The sequence below is a fragment of the Martes martes genome, assembly GCF_963455335.1.
Source record: "Martes martes genome assembly, chromosome: 8".
In the NCBI taxonomy this organism is placed as follows: domain Eukaryota; kingdom Metazoa; phylum Chordata; class Mammalia; order Carnivora; family Mustelidae; genus Martes; species Martes martes.
The window spans coordinates 16,116,314-16,138,703 of record NC_137895.1 but is presented as its reverse complement, the minus strand read 5'-3'; the positions used below and the strand labels follow the sequence as shown (position 1 = coordinate 16,138,703).

The 22,390-nt window shown below is 48.4% G+C and overlaps 1 protein-coding gene across 1 annotated transcript in view; it reads right to left on the bottom strand.

Moving 5' to 3' along the window:
- The window catches only part of NUAK1 (NUAK family kinase 1), a gene marked incomplete at its 5' end in the record, with an annotated part of 70,497 nt that overhangs the window by 33,130 nt on the left and 14,977 nt on the right, over positions 1 to 22,390 (bottom strand). Inside the window, one exon of the mRNA XM_080811020.1 lies at positions 5,501 to 5,621. Coding sequence (XP_080667146.1) covers positions 5,501 to 5,621 — 121 coding nt within the window. The remainder of the gene's footprint in view (positions 1 to 5,500; positions 5,622 to 22,390) is intronic.

The following is a 22,390-nucleotide window of genomic DNA, read 5'->3' as shown; positions in this document are numbered from 1 at the left end:
CCTGTATCACAGGGTCCAGAATAATGCTTGCCCCCAGTTAGGGGTCACTGCAGACCACCAAATGATCTGGCTTGCCTTAGGGGCACCAACTTCAGAGTGACTAGGTTCAGCACTCAGATCTCCTACTTCTTAGTTGGTGTGACTTTGGAAAACGTACTTGGCTTCTCAGACAAAATTTCCTTACCATAGAATAGGGATGTTAACAGTCTGCATTTCATGGACATAAGGATTAACTGAGATAATATATCCTAGCACACATCCTAGCACAGGGTAAAACTTGTAACTTCTAGCTATTATTAGTATTATTTTAAAGTGTAAATAAAAGCTATTTTCATCTTCAAAATCTGTCGCTTTGCCCGATTTCTGGTACAAAACCCATGGCTCTCCTTAGCCAATCTGGTCAAAACCTGGCCCTCCCTGACCTCCTCTCTCCACCACCCTCCTACTCACTCTCTCCCTCAGCCTCACAGACTCTGTCACTTTTGCCCACATAAGCTCCTTCCCTCCTCTGAGCATTGTTTGCATTTGCCGATCCTCTTGCCTGGAATGCCCAGGGTTTCGGGGGGCTCACTGCCTGCTCCATTAAGGCCTCGGCTCAGTAGCCACTTCACTGTTTACGTGCCTACTCATGGAATGTCCGCCCCATGAGACCAGAGTTTGTCCGTTCACCCTAGCACCAGTGCCTAGAACAAGGTCCTGCATGTAATAAGCACTCAATCTGTATTTTTTTTTTTTTAATGAATGAATTGCCTTTTCTCTGGAACTAGTATTTCAGTATCACTGGATAGTACAGTCCAAGATGGTGCGTTCCTGCCCAGGAAAACCCAAAGTTCCTAAACACACGGGGTCAGACGCATCCTTGCTTTGCCATGGGGCTGCTTTTTGCTGCTGTTACTGCTGTGCATGCGTGTATTTTAAATCACAGACGTGCCGGCTGAAGAACTCGTAAGGTTCTTCCACAGTTCCATTCACTTGGCTGATATACAAACAGCCAGTTAGACGCCTGGGCACTGATTTTTCATTCAGCAAAATCTGTGCCTTGCCACATCCAGCGAAGGCTCCTGATTGGCCGGTCACACAACCAATCAGCTTCCAGGGAGAAGGTTCCTTTTCCCACTGCGATTGGTCCAGAGACCACAGACTCGGTCTGGTCCTCACCATCGCTGCCACCACACTGCCCCTCCCACACCTCTGGGTGAAGAAGGAGAGAAAAGGCCAGCCTGAGGGGGATGCCTGGGGCGCACAGGTGGGCTGCCCAGCCAGCAGAACAAGAACGCCACAGGATCAGAAACATAGGGCTGAAGTCCCGTGGAGGAAAAAATAAATGAGGTCAGGAAGCCTATGTGCCTGGGCCACCAGCTAGCCATGGTACCCGGTGTCATGAACTGAATGGGGTCGTCCAGATTCATAGGTGGGAGTTCCAAAGCCTGGTACCTCAGAATGAGACCCTAGTCGGAGACACGGCCTTTAAAAAGATAAAGGTTAGGGACACCTGGGTGGCTCAGTTGGTTAGGCGGCTGCCTTCGGCTCAGGTCATGATCCCAGCGTCCTGGGATCAAGTCCCACCTTGGGCTCCTTGCTCGGCGGGGAGCCTGCTTCTCTCTGTGTCTCTGCCTGCCACTCTGTCTGCCTGTGCTTGCTCTCACTCTCTCTCACTCTCTCTGACAAATAAATAAATAAATAAAAATCTTAAAAAAAAAAAAAGATAAAGGTTAAATGAGGATATCAGTGTGGGCCGTACGTAATCCAGTGTGACGGGTGTCCTTCTAAAAAGGGGAGATTTGGACACAGGCACAGAGGGGACAGCATATGAAGTCGTGAGGAGAAGACAGCAATCTATAAGCCAAGGCAAGAGGCTTGGAAGAAAGCTACACTGACACCTGGATCTCGGACTTCTAGTCTCCAGAACTGAGAAACAGCACATTTCTGTTGTGAACCTACCCAATACGTGGCGTTCTGTTGTGGCAGCCCTGGCAAACTAATACACCCGGTGGGTCTTAACATTACAGAGCCTCGATCTCCAGAACTGCAAAATGGGACACCTGGCCCTCCCCTCCCACAGGTGTGTCATAGGGATCAAATGAGGCTCGAGGTGGGGGAGCTTTGTAAACTATACAGAAATCCACGGATGAACTCAGGAGGTCTAATTTTACTCTCAGGGCCAGGTCCCGGGGTCCTGGACAGCAAAGCAGATAAAGTCAGAAGCGCCTGGATACTGTGGGGTCACATTTAGTGGTGTAGGAACTGGAACCTCGCCTTGGTGATCCGCTGTTCCAAACCTCTGGGGAAGGGAGGGGAGCTGCCCTCCTCCACAGTTATTTAGTGGATGTGGGAGAAACAGAACTTGCGTGGGAGAAGGGAAAGAGAAGAGAACAGAAACCAGAGATTTCTAAGAAATTGAAAGGAAAAAAAACCCACATCCCTGGGAGTTCTCTACATAAAAACAATGCATTTTAGGGCGCCTGGGTGGCTCAGTGGGTTAAGCCTCTGCCTTCGGCTCGGGTCATGATCTCAGGGTCCTGGGATCAAGCCCCACATCGGGCTCTCTGCACAGCAGGGAGTCTGCTTCCCCCTCTCTCTCTGCCTGCCTCTCTGCCTACTTGTGATCTCTCTCTCTGTTAAATGAAGAAATAAAAAATCTTTAAAAAAATGCATTTTATTTGTATGGTACTCTGCAGGTCACAAAATACTTGATGGAAGAAGAGATTTTTTTTTTTTTTAACCTCTCTGAGGTCAAGGATCTCTCTGGTAATCTGATGAAAGCTATGCACCCTCTCCTCAGAAAAAATTAACCCATACGCTCACCATCTAAAACATTATACACCAACATGGTCCTATCCTGCAATGATGAAAACATTTTGTATCTATACTATACTATACCATAGCCACTAACCACATGTGGCTATGGAGCCCTTGAAATGTGTCTAGTGGGACTGAAGAACTGAATTTTTAATTATTTTATTTTATTAATTTTAACCTAAATATCCATCTATCGCTAGTGGTTTCTATATTGGAAGGGCAATTACACGATATTCCAGAGGACTTACAAACACCCTGCAGTCTCACTGACCCTTGCCAAAGGACCAAGTTAGGAACCACTTGTCTTCACAATAATTATTGTGAACCAATTGTGAACCAATTGTCTTCACAATAACTATCTTTTCTGAGCTTACTACCAGAACATGTATCATCTAATTTAATCCTATGAACAACCCAAAGAAAGAGATAGAACTGTTATCCCCATCTTACAGGTGTGGTTATTGAGGCCCTAAGAGAAGCCCCAACTTCCCCAAAGTCTTATGTCAAGGCCACAATGAAGGATTTGGGACTAAAACCCAAGAGCCTGATGTGAGAATTCAAGCTCTTTTCTGATTCCCCAAAAACCTGTTGATAGGGTTTTATGAATGAGGCCTAACCTCCTACCTGAGGCCTCGATGGACATTATTTCTAGTCAGTAACCCTAAGAACTTTAAATTACGTGGTACCTATCTTTAAAGTTTTAAGCAACAATCCTTCTCTATGCCAAGAAATCCCAAACACAGCACTGCTCACAGCACATGTGACCCACACTGGTCTACACTGTAGAGGTCATCCTTCACAAGTGCCTTCAGGTGCCCACAGTAACCAGGCCACAGGGAGCAAAACCACTTGGAAATTTATAAAACTCACTCTCCTCCTGCACTGTGTATCTCCACTCACTTCTAACCTCTAGACGTTCCCCTCATTTGCAGGCATATTTGGATTTGTTTTCTCAACCAGGAATTCTGCTTTCTCCAATTCTTCCTCAAAATAACTCCTTCAAGGCCCAGCCACGAAAACTCCTAAGCTCCAGGACTCCATGGTCCAAGAATACATTGCTTGCCTATCTATAGAACAGTCTTCTGTCATGCCTTATATGACACACAGGTCCACAGCCTGTTGTCTCTTTCAGTTTCTAACCACATTGAACACGATGCTTAACCAGACACGGTCACTTGGTAGACCAGTGGTCCCCACACTTGTTAAAACACAGACGGCCAGGCCTTACCCTGGAGATGCTGATTCAGCAGGTCTTCAGTGAGGCCCTGGAATCTGCATTTCTATCAATCTCAATTTATATGGATGTTACCAGTTCAGAGACTGCACTTTGAGAATCCCCACAAGAGATGTTTGTGGAATGAATACATGATTGAGTGAATGAAAATTTCCCTTATGCACCCTCTCCCCAAGGGCTCCAAAAATGAGCTTTAGAGAAATCAAGACAAAAACTGTCACCAACATTTACTTCTAGATGAGGATCAAAAATAGAAGCAACAGGGGGAAAAATGGCCAAAAACGGCAGGGAACCAGAAGGAAAACTTGAGATAGATAACAGAAAAACTTGTAGGTTACCATCTGGTTTCCTCTTAGCCATTACTGTGTAACATATTATGATCAGACCATAATTAAAAATACTATGATGAGACCAAGTTAAAAATAGGTTCATTTTCTGACTCAACCATATATTAAAAAATATTCTGGAGAAACACTCTGACTCAGTAAGTCCAAGCCTAGAAAATTTTTGCAAGACAAAAATAATAATTATCAGAAGTGAATATAAAAATGATTACAAGGAGGGTCACAAAAGCCCTCCTTATAATCACCAGAAATTTGAAACAACTTAAATGTTTAAGAAAAGGAATTAGATCCAATAAATTATGGTACGTCCATAAGTGGAAGACTCTAAAACCTTTTAAAATGTCCTGACAGGGAATATTTATTGACATAGGAAAAGGCGCAGCAGAGGTTAGAACTGAAATTATTTTGAAGTTTCCGCTTGTGTATCTCAATCATTTCTGCAACAAACACACATTGCTTGAGTAATTTTTTTTACAGATATTTAAAAAGAGAGAGAGAGAGGCTAGAGGAAGTTTATACTCGTTATTTCTTCCCAGGAAGGAGTAACGAGTTGAAGCACGAGAGCTTTTGTAACTTCCTCCCGGCCCCCCTCTCCTACAAACACTGACTACAACTCGGATTCCAGCGGAGAAGCATCTGCCCCACCAAGAGATCCCTCTTCTTTCTTGGTACTTCTGGACCTGCTCAAAGATAATTCCCAACTCAAAGAGCCTCCACTTGGAGTAACTCATGACTCCACCGCTGGGGCATCTGCGTTGGGGAACGACATTGACAATGGCTCCACCGTGACCCTGGTCAACAGCAAACTGCCGTTTTTCAGAAACAGTGGCTGTCTCGAATACCGGCTTTTAATAAGGCGGGTTGCTTAGCAACCGCCAAGAACTGGCAAGAACGCAGAAGAAGGCACCAGCCAGAGCTATTTTATGACCAAAGTGAGCTGTGTTACGTATGTCTGGTTGCATGCAAGGTAACCAAATGAGAGATAACACCCAGCTATTTTCGCATCATGAGGAAAAATACTTGGCTCCTGCCCAGAAGGGCAATTACCTAAAAATCTTGGCAGGCCCCATGGTATGAAAAATGGTAACTGATACGCGGGTGAAAAAAAAAAAAAATCACTGACCTTCATAAATACTGATGATATGAGGATGGTTGAGGGATGACATGATCTCAATCTCTCGTCTGATGTGAACCATGTCTTGTTCATCCTTAATTTTGTCCTTACGAATGGATTTTATAGCAACCTATAAAGTCAGGAAATGAAATGTTACCCAGAGAACTAAACAGATGCAAATCAGCCATTGGGGGAGTTTGGAAAATAAATACAGATGTTACTTGTTGGCAGAACCGACAATAACCAAAACAAAGCTTCGAAATACCCCCGTCACATCTTTCTTTTATAGCAAAAACACCCTTCTCCCAACAACAGAAAACATCGGGTTTCAACAGCCAAGGGTTTGGGATGCTGGGTTGGTTTTTTTGGTTTTTGAGGGGGGTTTATGTTTTTGTTTTTGTTTCCATAAAGCACAGGCTGCTTCACGTGGCCAGATCCATTTACTCTAGGAATCCTGATCCTTTGAAAAAAAGGAAAAGGGAGAGCTCGGTTTACAGGGTATCGATGATTAAACATGGGTGGGTGAAATCAGTGTCACTCTGCTCCACCAGGCAGCTGCCACAGCACGGGCTAACAAGAGCTTTCCTGCATGGGGCTTCTCGAGGCCAGTTCTGCTCAAACGTTCAGTTTTAAGACTCCAGCCTACACTGTGTTTGTGCAATTGCTCAGCGGCCAAATCCTTCCTTCACCCTTCCTCTTGCCCAAGGACCTTTGATACACATGACGAGACCAAAAGTCTCTGCTGTAGAAAAACCAGGATAAAACAAAAGGAGGGACACAGACTCCCTGCCCAGCCCCAGCTGATTCCCATGCCAGTGTCTGCAAAGCTGAACTGCAAAGAGCTGCCTGGGCCAATGCACAGAGCATTTACTCAAAAGAAACACATACACAAAAAAGCATTAAATGACAATGAGAATCTAATAAGGAAGAACGGGTTTGCCAATGGATTCATCTTCGCTCATAAACAAGTTGCTTCGTAATTTCATCCACCCTGGGCTCTAAGGGAGGCAAAAAGTACTCTGGAGGGGGAAGGTGTCCATGGATAACAAGGAAGCCTGCCAATCAGTGTGTGCCCAGGTCCAAAAGCCCGCTTAGTCCCCTCCAAAGTGGTCCTCCTGTGATGTCAGCTCCCACCTGGACCACCCTCTCCTAGACGAAAGGCTCTTAGCCCATCCCCCAGACCACAAAGCCATGAAGTGCTCCTTGTTACCACCAGGCCACCGTCACACCTGGGTTAAGACAGGTTCCTATCAGCCTCCCAGGGAACGCACTCCCATCTGTGATCGTTAGCATCTTCTGGCTTAGACCAGGTCACTGCCAAGCACAATATGTGGAAACATTTCTAAAATACAGTCGGTCCATCTAAAATTCAGTAAGAACTGGCTAGCTATTATCATCATCATCATTATTATTATTGTTTTTGCTGCTTGCTGACCTCCCAACAAATGGGGGGAATGGATGGGCAGGTCCCCATACGTCTCCTCTGCAGAACCCTCCCCAGCTGTACTGAAATCAGTATTCACATCGTCACTTGGCTCTACAGGGATTTAATTGGGGATCTAATTCACACATTGATCTCCAGTGTGTAACTCTGGGTTGGCACAAGGTAGGCCTGAGAAAAGCCTTAGTGTGAGCAGGTGGGCAGGTGTTAGGTAGACAGAAAGGGGAGGACGAGGGAGGAGGGAGGGGAGGGGGAAGCTGGGGTGATGTCTGTCATTAGGTTATGAGAGCCCAGATGGCCGAAGTGATAGTGGAACCGGAGCAAAAAAGGAAGGACCACCCTAATCAGACACCACCCCTGAGACAGGCACCCTGGGAAACTGCTTAGTTTTTCTCTGGCATCCTACTGCAAGGGGAATCGAGGAATGGACAAAGCAGAGCGGAAACACGGGACTCTGGGCTGTAAACCCAGGGGCCAGCACCGTTCTCCCTCAGCCTCTCGAAGCTGCATAAAAGGAGGCTGCCCAGAGATGAATGAGCTTCCAGCTTCAAGGCCCTTTTCACCAGGGTGCCGGGCTCAAAGCCACCCCAGCCCCTCCCGGAACCCCATTCTGTATGCAGCAAGAAAAGCCTCCCTGTGCTGAAGTGGAATGTAAAGATATGACTGGCGGGCTTTATTTTGTCTGAGCTGGGACTGTGATCCTGGGAGCTTGCTCTCGAAGGAAGCAGACAGTGAACACACACAGGCCTTGGAGGATGTGGGTGGCTGTTGGATCGACTCCTGCATTCCTCCAGGAACTAAAGCCGGGCTAGGGGAGAAACCACCCCTTGGATTATGCAGCAGGCTGAACTTGGCCTCCAGGAGGCCCTATTGTCAAATAACAATAGGCATAAATTCTTTCCCCTTCCAGGGTCAGGGGAGGCTGGTGACAGGGTGGGTAAGAAAAGAAGCCCACTTGTCAGTGGGCTCCCCCCAACAGTGGAGCAGGGGCACGTTTGCCAGGGGGATGCTTCCAGCCCAGTATGAAAAGGAAAGTGTTCACATTCTAATAAAACCCCACTCGGCGCTGAGGAACTAAAAGGGCTCCATAAATGTTAATAACCATGGTCGTTGCCCCGCCACAAAAGCTTCCCTCTTCCTGCAATGAATCTTCTATTGACAATGTAAAAGAGGGCTCATTCTGCCCCCTCTTTCAAAGGGTTGGAGGAAGTCAGTCGGAGACAAATGCTAGAAATCACTTAGAGCCATGTAACTGTCAAGGCCAGGGCGAGACCCTCAGCTCGACTCCCAGGAGCAGGGACCTGACACCCCCAAGGCTGCAGAGCCAGTCAGTGGCAAACCTCGGACACTGTAACACCACCGGTAAGAGCAGCAGCCCAGCCCTTCACACCCCAGATCTCCATATCCTCGCTCAGGCGCCAGCTCCAGGATGCCTTATGCGGACCTCCCTGACCCCTCTTGCCACACCGTCCCCCACTTTATCTTCTTGGGGGCCTGTCATACCACATGAAATTCTCTGGCTTCTCTGTTTGCTGTATATTCAGCCTGCGACCCAATCCAGCTTATGGCCTGTTTCTGGAGGACCCAGAAAGCTAAGAACAGTTGTCATATTTTTAAAAAGTCCTTTATAAAAGGAGACAGAGATCTATAAATGTAGCTACTATAACGTAAGGTAGCGCCTGCTTCATGAGTTTGAGGGAAAAACGGAGCCAGCACGCAGGAAAGCAGGGTTGCCTAACAGTCAGGGGCACAGGGGCACGGCTTTGAGTCCTGGCTGAAACCACTCACTAGCCCACTAGCCGCTGTGTGACCTCGGGCAGGTTGCCTAACCTTTCGGTGCTCCAGTTTCCTCATCCATCAAGGAGGTACTCCTGTGAGGATTAAGTGAAGAGGGGAATAAGAGATTCCCACTCGAATCAAAAGTCTGTCTCAAGATACCCCCTTCAGCATCTCTGGATTTGGGCTGCTTGTTCACTTCTTTCTTTGGAACACCAACCAGGTACCGAGCACAGCGCTGGCACGACCCAGAAGAGAACCAACTAGATTCCGTCCCAGCCCTCAAGGTTGGGAGGAGGAGGAGGGGTGGTGGCAAAAAATTGCACAAATAATTACGTAATTTTCCTCATGGCCAAAGGCCACCAAACAGACACAGAGAGGTGTGGGCATTCTGGAGAAAATGTCCTCTTCAGTTTTCCTCAGTCCTCACCCACGTCGACAAAGAAAGATAGAGGTAAGGAAAGAAGGGCCCAGGAGGAAGAGATTACCAAATGTCTGAAATCATACACCTTCCAAAAAAAAAAAAAAAAAATCCAATTTGTTGCCGCAGGAGCCAAAGAGATGTCACCCTGCCTGCAAAGCAACGGGAACTCACGTGCAGTACAGCCGCATTCATAAATGTTCCCAAGTCTAGACAGCACCGCGCGCCTTATAAAATGGTCTGCCTTTAAATAAGGCCACCCTAGAGTTTAATGTCTAAACCGTATGCAGCAGCAGGTCTGGCGGGGGACCTGTGAATTCTGCACTGCCTCTTTAAGCGGTGCTCTCAGCCCAGCCAGCCCTCAGCCCTCCTGAAAGGGAGCAGGCCCTGCCTCCTCTTCCCTACAGGGCACTTTTTCCTTTTTAGAAGAATCACCTGTTCTGCACCCTGCCGGGCGTCCTTTGCCACAGTGGCTGCCAGGAATGTTAAGGGCTTGGTGGCTGGGCAGGGATCTGGGAGGCAGTGGCTAGCTGACCTCAGGGAAGCCGGAGCATCACAGATCTGTTCTCATCTGCAAAAGGGGGCTAGGAAGCAGCGCCCCCCACCCTCTCCTAACCCCCACCTCCACCCCACCCCCTCTTGGGACTGTTATAAGGAGTGGGAATGATGTAAGTAAAGTAGCACACAGTAGGTGTTTACTGAATGGTGGTGACGATAGATGAGGCCTGGAAGATATGGGGTCCTGGACCGCATTTCAGGAGTGATGACCCCAGCAAATCATCTTATAGGCCTCCCCCCCACCATGCCCCACACACATCCTCCCCTTCCCCACATTTGTACTGAGGCCAGAGCAGGTTAAAATTCTGCCTACCTGCCTGCCCGCAGAGAATGGGGCAGCCAGCGGTCCTCCTGACCTGCTCTGGGGCCTGGGGGTAGCTCTGGACAGGCTGTGTGTTTGACAGCCTCTAAGCAAAAGCATCACTGTCCTCTTCCCTCCAGAGCCCCTCCCACGGATGCTCAGTCACTGCCATCTCTCAGCCTTCGGGGAGCCTCCTAGAACCGTGACTCTCACACAGGGGTCATGGACACCTTGTTAAAATGCAGATTTTTTTTTTTTTAAGATTTTATCCATTTATTTGACAGCTAGAGATTGCAAGTAGGCAGTGAGGCAGGCAGAGAGAGAGGAGGAAGCAGGCTCCTTGCTGAGCAGAGAGCCTGATGTGGGGCTCGATCCCAGAACCCTGGGATCATGACCTGAGCCGAAGGCAGAGGCTTTAACCCACTGAGCCACCCAGGTGCCCCTAAAATGCAGATTTTGAGTCCAAAGGTCTAACAGGGGGCCTGGGATTCTGCATTCCTAGCAAGTTTCCTGTGACAACAGTGAAGCCGGTCTGAGGGGCGGGATCATAGTGCTCTGTCTCTGGCCGGGACATAGCCACCTTTTAAAAATCAGATGGGATTGGGAGGGAGACAAACCATAAAAGACTCAATCTCAAGAAACAGACTGAGGGTTGCGGGGGGGAGGGGGGATGTGAGAGGGTGGTGGGGAAATGGACATTGGGGAGGGTATGGGCTATGATGAGTGCTGTGAAATGTGTAAACCTGACGATTCACAGACCTGTACCCCTGGGGATAAAAATACATTATATGTTTATTAAAATAAAAAAAATTTTTTAAAAAATCCTAAAAAAAAAAATCAGTGGCAAGATTCTTAACATAACGAGCATTTCTTAAGCGTCAACTACACATCAGTGAGCTTATCTCATTTAATCCTAACTGCAACCCCATTTTACAGGGGAGGAAACTGAGATACAGAAAAGACAAATATTGCCCAAACTCATACAGATTGTGAAAGAGCTAAGACTTCCACAGAGGCTGCTGATTCTAGCGGCTCTGGGTGAAGCTGGCATGGACGGCAACAGGGTAAGTGACAGAATCTCTCCATGGATCTTAAAGAGTCTCCAAAACTCCCTGTGATGGGACCCCCTCCAAGCAGGTGAAGTTTTATAGGGTCAGATGTGAGGTACGAGGAAGCAGCATTTGGGGTCTGAGTAGCAGCGAAGAAATGCAGCCAGAAACACAGCATTAGCGTCACTTAGTAGGAACAAGTCTGCATTCTAATCCCGGCAACGGGAGCTGGCAGCTTCCCTGCCATTCACAAGGTGTGATCTCACCCCCGGCCACGTTCCACGGGAGCTGCGGGGCACAGAGTCAGAGGCAGCTTGGGGATCTTTGCTCACCGAGGGGCCCGGAGGCCACTTGCAGCGGAGGTGAGCTGCCAAATGAGGTTGGAGGCCAGTGGAGGGGTCCCTGCTCGCGTCTGGTTGACGGTCAGAGTTCAGGGCAGGACACAGCTCCACACCAGTCACACAAGAAAGGCTGTGCACGGCCATGACCGCGGCAATGCCACCCAGGAGGCCAGCCTGCAGCCAAAGCCCCTAATTAATTAAATGACCTCCGGCTCTTTGCGAGGAGCCTGGCCAACTCGGGACAACACTCGAGCAAGTTGCCATGATGCAACCGACCCCACAGGGACCCAAGCCAACTCCTCCATGGGGCCCAGGGGCCTCTTCCTCTCCGGCCTGTTGATTCATGTCATTACATGGATGTTTTTTCAGACAGAAGCAGACTGGGAGCCAAGAGTTGTAGCAACAGGCGCAGATGCACCCCGACGCCAGGAAGTGCGGCGTGTGGAAGAAAGAGCTTTTTCTTCGAAGAACGGCATTCGCCGTCCACCACCAGCAGCCCTTGAACCTTATCAAAGGTTCTGAAAATAGAGTCCTCTGTTGGAGGTGGTTCTCCAGCCTCGATTTCCCAAAACTCCCCATCAGAGGTGATGTGGCCTCAGGTGAGGCTGGTTTTTCTCCCGCCGTGAAAAATGTGTTCTATTTCCAGGGCGCCTGGGTGGCTCAGTCAGTTAAGCGTCCTACTCTTGGTTTCAGCTCAGGTCATGTTCTCAGGGTCTGGAGATCGAGCCCTGCATCAGGCTCCACGCTCAGCGGGGAGTCTGCTTGAGATTCTCTCTCTCCCTCTCCCCCACCCCTGCCCTTCTCCTCTGCCTGCTCACTCTCTCTCTCTCGAAAATAAATAAATCAATCTTTTTTTTTTTAATGTGTTCTATTTCCAGAACTGAGTAGCAAATCAGATTTTTATCTGACGGGACTGCTCAGGAGGACCTCAGAGAGGCCGGGACGTCTTTATCTTTATTCCCACAGTCCCTCTTCAAGGCCTGGGCTAAGCACGTCATTATTGCATGGGGTGATGCCACAAGGGAAGTGGAATTCATGGCTCCAAAACTGTGGGCACATTTACACTCCCTGTACGAAGCCGGGGTTTGTAAACACCAGACAGTGGCCACGGCTGACCAGGCAGGAATCAAAGGAGCGGCAGGAAAAAAAAAAAGGCCCATGAAAACTTCACAACAGTGTCAATGCCAAAAGCAAGCAGTGAGCCGGCTCAAAGCACATGATCTGATTCTCTGGGAGAGCAGTCCTTCCCTCAAAGAGCGCTGAGCACACCGCCCGCATCAGATCTGTGGGTTGGGAGGCTGATTGTCAAAATGCGGCTTCCGACCCCCCCCAATAATCTAATGAATTCCAGCAACAGCATTTTTTACAAGCTTCCCAGGGAACTCTGCTGCACTCTGATGTTTGTGAACCGTCGGAGAAAACGCAGCCATGATGGCACTTCTTATTCCATAACTTAAACACTGCGCAGTCATATTAAATATGAGATGATTAATGAAAATTGATGAACTGTCCATTCATATAGAGGGGAATTAAAAATAAGCTGATTCCCTGAGGGGACTCTGTGAAAATTAATTAATTAATTTAATTCAATTATTTTTATTATTTTATTTTATTATTTTTATTTATTTATTTATTTTTATTTTATTTTTTTAATTTAACCCTGGCAAATGGGAGGTTTGATCCCTGGGGACAGTTTGCTCGTGTGGACCTGTGGCTGCTGTGAGGCCCCAGAAGCTGGCTGATAATGGTCTCCTCCCCATGCTCTGCACTCAACCCGGGGCTCCCACATCAATGTCTCCAAAGGAAGAAATGTCAATATCTCCAAAGGAAGAGAGAGCAAGTGAGCCCTGGAGCCTCCTGTCCAGCCAGCTTTGTGACAGAAGATCTATCTGGCTGGGACCTCAAGGAGCTTCCTCTTACCAGGATCCTCCAGAAGTCTCTCCAGGCTCCCCCCAATAAATGACCCCAAGGCCCGTGGCACGCCAAGTCCTCTGGAAGTACAAGAGATGGGACCCAGGCAACAGCAGCGCCTACAGAGGGACTCAATCCATAAGGCTGTTTAGCTGGAACCCAAACGGCCAAGCAGCTGTTTATTTTTGGACTTTCACATTTCCGAAAGCCAAATGCAACCCCAACTCAGAAATCTACAGTGCAGCTGCTTTTCTTCCAGGTTCCAACTGTCCTGGAGAGGGAGGGGAAGGGCCAGACCCGAGGGCCAACACTGGACAGCCTCGACTGGTAGCATCTGATTGCTCTGACGCGGTTCATAACCCGGCCTGGATAAGCAGAGAATTGTGCAATTTTTATTTATCAACCCCCGAGCCCAGCTGAGCCCCGGCCAGAACGGCTGAGAGACCACATCAGCACCTTGGCCTTGTCCTCGCTCACAACAACTTGGCCAGGTGCCCCTGCGCGGAGGTACCCAGGCCAGCACACCAAAGGCTCAGTGCCCTCCTCTGCAAATGAGGATGCCAACAGAGCCAGCCCCACGAGGTGGATGGAGGCGCGGATCACAGATTGCTTGCAGCATGGAGGGCGGAGAAAGCAAACAGTCTTATGGCACAAGATGTGATAATCAGCAGATGTTAGAGCTGCAAGGACCTCGGGATGTTCTATCCCAAACCCCTCATTTTATAGGTGGGGAAACTGAGTCCCAGGGAGGTTAAAGCACAGGCCCGTGTTCACGGAGTTAATAGCAGTACTGGAGCCCCAGTCTGGGACTAATACTCCGGGCTAGGGGTGCTCACCAACTCCCAAGCCACATCTAAGAGCAGGACCAAAACTGTCACCAGAAGGTTTACCATGCAGCTGGGAGGCCCAGCCCCGGCACAGCCAGGGGCCGGGACTGCCGCACTGTGAACAAGCCGACATGGAGAATGACAGATACTCCTAGGCGTGCTGGCAAATTATGACTCGTTTCACGGCACGGCACCTCCCTGTCATGCCAGGGGCCGTCCTCCCACAGACATGCCAGAGACATGGTGTTCACTCCAATTCAGCCCAAACCATGTTCCAATTTCTGAAGTCTTATTTGATATCACACGTGAGTAGGCATACTTGCAGAGTTTTTATCCCCTTATTTCTTAATTCACCGAAAACACTGCTTTTAAATATTAACTTCGGGTTGCTACTAAGTCACTGACCTCGGGAACAATGAACAAGGGACACAGAAGACCTAAGAACCAAAATTAGTTTTCCAAAGAGGGAAAAAAATTAGTCCATTGAATTTAGCTGGTCCAGGTGAGCAAAACAAAGAAAAAAAGTTTTTTTTAATTTCTTAAGATGGTAAAATATATAGGAACATGCCAAAAAAAAAAGTGTGGCTTTAAATTATATTGCATATTTTAACTGTGGATGATTTTATACATAAGTGAAAGGGAAGATTCTTCAGATGTTATTTTTACCCCGACGAAGCTCCTGTTGGGAAAGCTGATTCGTGGCAATGAGAGTGTGCGAAGACACACAGGACAGGTAAGGAGCAACTGTCTGGCTGTGATCTGTCCCCTGGAGGCCTCCTTCAGCATCTCATCACGAACCAGAGTTTCTTTTCCTTCCAAACGAAGCTCTCACTGTCCATTGCCCAGAGAGTTAACAGGCTGGGCCCGGCTCCAGAGCCCTAGGGCAAAATCCCGCAACCCCCCCACCCCTGATGCTTATCAGCAGGCTAATGAGCCCCTCTGCAAACCTGCCCTGGGAGGCTTGTCACAGCAGCTCCTCCAGCTTTGCAGGCACAGCCCCAGGCGATGCCAGCCGGACCCCCCAAGGAGCATGCGCAGCCCCCAGCGGGCATTTCCGGCCACCCCATGAGGCAGGTTAGCTCTGTGACCTTCATCCAACACCCACCACTCAGTTCCTAGCCTCATGGAGTTCAGGGCAGGGGTCTGTGGCTCTTACGGGGACCCCTAAGAACAGCCTGAATGGAGAGTGAGGCGCTCCCGGACATTCGTGCTTGTCATTTTCTCTGCCGGGACCCCTTCACGCCCAATCATCTGCAACTGTCTTCAACCGACCGCCGGCTCCTCCGTATCTGTCCCCTGCCAGGAGCCCCCATGACGCACGTACAGGTCTGCTTCCCTAACCTCAGTCACCATTCACACAGGGACCATTTCTGTCTCCACATCTCCAGCGCCTCACAGGTGCCTGGCACGTAGTAGACGCCGAAAAGCTGTGGCTCAAATCGACTCCAAGTGTTACAAAGGACCCTTAACATTTTGCGAAGTGAAATAAATCAGATGGGGAAGGCAAATCCTGTGTGATCTCACGTACCTGTGGAATCTAAGACAGCCAACCTCATAGAGGTAGAGAGCGCACCGGTGGGTGCCAGGGCCTGCGGGGTGGGGGAAATAGGAGATGTGGGTCCAAGGGCACTACACCCCCCAGCTCTAAGCTAAGTTGTGAGGACCTCAGGTGCAGCACAGTGACTACAGTTAACAACACTGTCTTAGCTTCTTGAAAGTTAAGAAAGTAGATCTTAAATGTTATCACCACGCATATGCGTGCACGCACACACACACACGCACACACACACAATGACGATTAGGTGAAAGAATAGAAGTGGTAACTAACCTGATAGTGGTAATTATTTTGCAAAATATCAAATTGCAAATATATGGAAACATATCAAATCATTGCATCATACACCTTAAACTGACATACGTCTTATGTCAATAATATCTCAATAAAGCTGGGGCTAGGGAGGAAGGACCCTTAAAAAAATGGAAAACCACAGGAGAACATCTTATCACTCCATAGCCACCTGCCACTGGGTCTTTTTTTACTCACTCATCTCTCAAGTGTTAAATCCCTACTTACCCTGAAATCACTGAGCCCGAACTTGCTCCTCTCTAAAATGGAGAAAATACGATGGTGTTTAGAAATGGGGCCTTCAGGGGTGGATTAGGTCCTGAGGGTGGAGCGCTCATGAACGGGATCAGTGGCCTTCGTAGACAGACCCCAGAGAGCTCCCTTGTCCCATCTGCCAAGTGAGGACATGTGAGAAGATTGTCGTCTATGAACCGGGAAGGGGGCCATCTCCAGACACAGAACCTCTGGGTGCTTGATCTTGGACTTCCACGCTTCGAAACTATAAAAAATAAATTTCCATTATTTATAAGCTCCTAAAAAAATAAAGCGGACATAAGAACAGCACCCACTGCGGAAGGCTGGGAGATAATTCACAACAACAGCTAACAGTGATGCTAATAATTACAGGCTATCAGGCCCTGACTGTGAGCCAGGCACTGGGCACCATTCTGTTGCTCAACCTTTCCCTCGTTAAATTCTTGCAGAAACATTATTATTTCTGCTTCTCAATGAATACAAACTGAGTCTGAGGCAGGTGATGTAACTTGCCCTAGGGTACACGACTCACAAGTAGGGAAGCGGGGTCACACAAAACCCAATAACCGTATTCTTAAACTCTGGACCACACCCACAAAGCAGGTACCACAGCACGTGGCACAGTGCGGGGATTTGATAAAAAGGGGCTGAATCCGAGTCTCTGGAGATAACACCTTGTCTCCGCCCGGAGTCTTGTTTTAAGCTAGTTTTTAAACTGCTTCCATCTTCAAAAGCACCTCCATTGGTGTTCCTTGCTTTTCTCTGTGAGGCCAGCCCACGCAACTGGACAAAAGGCGGAGCTGGAGAGGGGTCTGAGAGGTGTGTCCTTAAAAATGATGCGATCATGAGTCAATTCTCCAGCAAGCAATCCAGGCAAATCCGCTCTGGACAAGGCACTGATCTAGGTCCTGTAGGACATGATCCAGACATTCCCTTCAAGGGGATTACGATCCTACTGGAAAGGGCGGTGGACATCAAAGCTTCTCCCTGCCCTGCACCCGTTCACCCTTCTACTGATAGGAACACTCTGACGTTGCTCTGGAGATCCCACCACATGCAGTTTTTAAAGAGAATGTCAGTCAAGTTAAAGCACTCTCCCAATGCCAACAGGTGGGCCCATGATCCTAGGATTGGGCTAAGAAGAGGCTGTTTCCCCAGAATTGAGTTTTGAGTGGTCTGAGAATGGCTGGGCCATTCATCCCACAAAAATCTCTGAAAAGAACTAGTTCCCTGGGGCTTCCTTGGGTTTTGTCTTTTCCCCAGCCTCGTCCTCTGGGATACACCAGACATTCCAAGTTCACTTTCTCCTTCATGAGTCACAGATTCCATTTCTGTCACTAGCAACAAAGACCCCTAACTTCTACCGAGAGACATCAATGGGTCAGCGTGGGAAGACAGAACAAGACTACTGAGCAGGGAAGCACCTGCTATGTTTGGGGTTAGAGAAGTCAGGGCAGGCTCCTGGGAGCAGGTGGGATTGGATGGGACTGGACCAGAAGATACACAGTCTTTGGCACAGACAAGGAGACTACCAATCAAGACATCTCACCCTCCTCAAGCCAACAGGCAAACACATAAGCCTAGAGTTTGACCAAGATGATGCTTTTTCTAGGACTGTAAGACCCTTTCCAGCAAAGTGTCTTTTTGGTAGATTGTGAACTGTTTTAGGTATGCAGAGATAGGGCCTTCTTAGAAGAGTTGGGGCCTCTTAAGAAGACCTTCCGTGCATCACCCCCTACCATTTCTACCTCTGTGTTTCACTCACACTCCTAAATAAGACCTAAATTGAGTCTCACTTTGCTCATTCATTTTTCCATCCCTAAAAAGGACATATCTGCACTGTCCCCTTTGCACACACATACTGCACGCCTACACTCAGTCACCTCCTCCACGAAATGGGCTGTGTCTCACTTGACTGGAACAAGTCAAAATGCCAATCTTCAGGGACCATCCAGATGTAATTTTTACAATAATTTCCTCTTGCACCAAAATAAAGCCATTGTAAATTGTTATGGAGTTTTGCCTTTTGTGGGGTTTTTTTGGTTTTGGGGGGTTTTTTTCTGGCTGGTTGGGGGTTCGGTAGGGTTATTTTTTACCTATCTTGCAGAAAAGTAGAGAAAGTCTAGCCATATTCTTTGCCAAATAATGTTCATATCTATATTTACCAGTTCTTATAGGCTGAATTGTGTCCCCCCAAATTCATATGTTGAGACCTTAACCCCCAATGTGACTATATTTGAAGGCAGAGCCTTTAAGGAGGTAATTAAGGGTAAATGAGGTCATAAGGGTGGGACCCTGATCCAACAGGCCCAGTGACCTTATAAGAAGAAGATGAAAAGACACCAGGAGCATTCACATACCCATGACAGAACATGTGAGGACACAGCCAGAAGGTGGCAGTCTACAGGCTGGGAAGAGAGCCCTCACCAGACACCAAACCTGCCAGCACCCTGATCTTGAACTTCTAGCCTCCAGACCTGTGAGGAAATTAATTTCTGTTATTTAACCACTCGGTGTGTGGTATTCTGGTATCCGGCTTGAGCACACTAATACCCTAGTCCTGTCCAATTGACCTAAATCACAGTCAATATATAATCCAACCAAAGGGAGGGTCGTTCACAGTCAATACCAAGCATAACAAGCAGAGCCTACAGTGCCTTGTTCATCCCTGTGTCCCCAATATCTAGAAAAGAGTCTGGCACCACAGGAGACATTCAATAAATAGTTGTTGAGTTGAATGGAACCAAGTGAATAATAATAACCAAGTCTTAACTTTTGTAAGAATGAAAACACCCATCCACTCAGGCCACCAGCCTGGCCCAGCACCTGCAAGTTGTTGAAGTCAGACGACCTACCCAGATGACACCCCGGATTCCACTCTAGTCCACGTCACCTCTGTCCTTGCGGGGAAGACAGCAAACCCAGGCATGCGAGACCAGGATGGGTAAATGACCCCCAGGCACTATACATACAATTCCGTCCCACTTCACTGTACTCGCCCCACCAGCGCCGAAGACAGGCTCCTCGTGTTGCAGCAAAGGAAAACAGAAACCGAGAAAAAGGGACTCCCCACATCACAGGTCATAAAGGCCACACCCAACGGTCAAGGGGGTACTTGGATTTTGTGGCCAATGCTGCCTCCGCGGGGCCACACCCGTTCCCACGAGTCCATCAAATCCCCAGAACGGCAGGATAAGGAAGGAACACCCTGCGTCCCGGCACTGGGATGCTTCCTTTCTCGGGAGGTTAGGCCTGGGGGGAAACTAGCTCAGATATCAGACTGTTCAAATTTCGTGGACGACCCAGCCAGGGAGCTAATCAGAACAATTTGGGTGTGCGGCTAAACAAGGACACCCCTTCCTGGATCGAGCACCGCCTTTATGGCAACACTTCATAAGAACCATTCCCCTACAACAAAACTGTCAAACCCAGCAACCACAGGCCAGAAACATCCCAGCTGAGCCCCCACCAAGCTGCTTTCTGATGTACTGTACACACAAATACCAATATTCCCCAGATGTTCTCTATGTAAAACATTTGGTTTGAGACGCAGCCCTTCTTTCCCAAAAACCCTTACATTTGTTTAATGGACTCATACAGTTCAGCTAAAATGTCCTGGATCAGACATCTGAGGCCAGCCCGGCTCTGATGTAAGCATCCCATCTGCAGAAAAGACGAACAAGTAAATAAGACAGTCTTCCCCAAGATTTATGCTCCCTGCATCTTTAAGCAGGTCATAAAATGTAAGCTATGTATGGCTAATAATGCAAGTTGCTTTCAAGTGTGTTTCTGAGTCCATCTCCAAATTAATCGAAGACCGATGTTCCAACAGAGAGTGGGTCTGGCATGCTGAACAGGAGGCCACATTCTGCTTCTCACTCCCACAGGAAAGAAGTTTTTAAAAAATCGGTCATCTGAGCCACCTTGAGGTAAAGGTAGGTTTTTCCTGGTTTTCATCATTCAGATGCAGTGGTGTCCCCTGTGTTCCAACGCCACTTACCCTCTAAGCCACACTCCAAAACACAGGTAAGAGATGGGGAAATGGAAAATGTACTCCCCAAGTGACCCTGGCCAGCCCTACTCCCCCCACAACGGCTCATCCTGTCACATGAGAAAAACGGAAGTTCACGAGACTCACGGTCAGGGCCCGTTCAGCTGTGAAGATTATAAGAGGAAAGGAAATAAACTGTTAGAAAAGCCACCCAAGAAATGTCATTGAATCCATGCCCCGAGTCCCCACAGACAACAACCCACAATTTTTCTTACTAATATTTATAATAAGCTTGGTCACAGCAAATCTTTGGGGAAGTGGAAAAATGGAAGAAGAAAGCCGTCAGAGGGGGGCCTCACTCACAAAACCAAGGCTGGACAGCTGATTTTTACCTTCCATCTTTAACTTCCTTGTCTTGTGGGTTTTCAGTATTGGGCAGTCATTATTTTTGCTATCGGGAAAGAAGGATTCTATCCTTGAAAAGGGTCACAGAAAGGAATGAAAGTTGATGAGGGAGAAGACAGACAGACTAGAGCAGACATGAGAACCCCAAAATAAAGTTCTGAGGACCAGTTAGGAGAAGTTCCCCAAAGACATCAAGGAGAGTCTAATGATCATGTATTTTGTTTTAAGAAGGAAAGAAAGTGTACGTACACTTGAAAAAGAGTCCCAAAATAAATCCATTTCTTTGACTGAGACTCATGGCAGTTTGAACCCTAGGGGCTGCTCGGCTACTCTGCTTTCCCTACAGCCTTCTTGTCCAGTCAGCCGACTGTCCACCCACCGTCATCCCAGCCAAGTCAACTGCCCCAATATGGCGGCCTCTACGGCCCACGGAACTCCTCAACCTCCAGCAAGGCTAGCAAATCATGACAGGATTGTAAGCCCCTTCATCCAAAGGATAAAAAGCCCCAGATTTCAGACTTTTCTTTCATCTCTCACTGCCAAGAAAAGGTAAAATGCAAGAAGATAACACAGAAAATACCCCACAGCGGTCCCGACAACGCTACGTGCTCCAAAATGCTTTTATGATTGTAGTTAACAAAGAGCCCTTATGCAGAGAGATACATAAGTAAGAAAACGACTCCAGTGAGACCTTCCAAATCTTGAGAGGTCGAGAGGACAGTGTCAGGGGCAGCGTGAGAAGGGGATGGGAGAAGGGGAGCAGCTGGGGCCGCTTTCGAGAGGACATTTCAGGTCACCCCACCAAAAGAAGTCCCTCCATATGTACTTCTGTAGCCCCCAGGGAATTGGTTTTGGAGGATGGAATTATTTCACTGAAATAAACAGACACACAAAGGTCGCTACAACTGGGGCCTAAAAAGAAAACAAGCCAGCTGCCGCATTTACGGGCAGCCTCTGATGCAACAGAAGCAAAAGGTCCCGGCCCAGACCCAGGCGGAAGGCTTTGGACACACCAGTCCTCCCCAGAGAAAGCAAGCATACCGGGGGCAAGGCTGGGGGCTGGCGAGGGGGGGCCTTGCCTCCCCGTGGGTGAGGTTCCCCACTTGGCCAGGCATCAATGAGGCATCTTCAGGAGTGCAGACCTCGGACCTCTACACTCAGCGTGCGCCAGCCAGTGACCTACGGGATGGTTTAAAATGCGAGTGCCCGGGCCCCATCCCCAGAGAGCTTTTAAAAGGTTATTCTAATGCTCAGCCGGTACCGAGAACCAGCAGTGTAGTGGGAATTGCCCTCAGCGGGGTCGGACGGACCGGAGTCAACGCAGGTGCAGCCTTGACCCTGTGGGCAGATCAGGCCAAGGGCAAGTCCCTCTGTACAGAGCTGGCACGTAGTGGGCCCAAGGGAATATCTGCCAAATGAATGAGTTAATTCTGCTCCTTAAGGCCAGGGATGGACATGTGTAGATCAACAAGAGCTCATAATGTCCATCCGTGTTAATTCCCTGAACAGGCACTGCATAAACACACCTGAACTCTGATTCCAAGGAACTGGCAGGAAAGGATATGAAGTTCCATCCAACACTCACAGGAGGCAGCTGCCCAACGCCCAGTGACCGTGAGCAGCAACTGGGTGCAATTTCAGGGTTTGGATCCTGCCTATGAGCACAGCAGGTGTGGGCAAGTGATTTAATTTTCTATGCCTCAGTGTATTTACTGTAAAATGGGGATAGTCATGGTGTGCACATCTCAGGGTTACCGTGAGGATGAGTTTAGGTCAG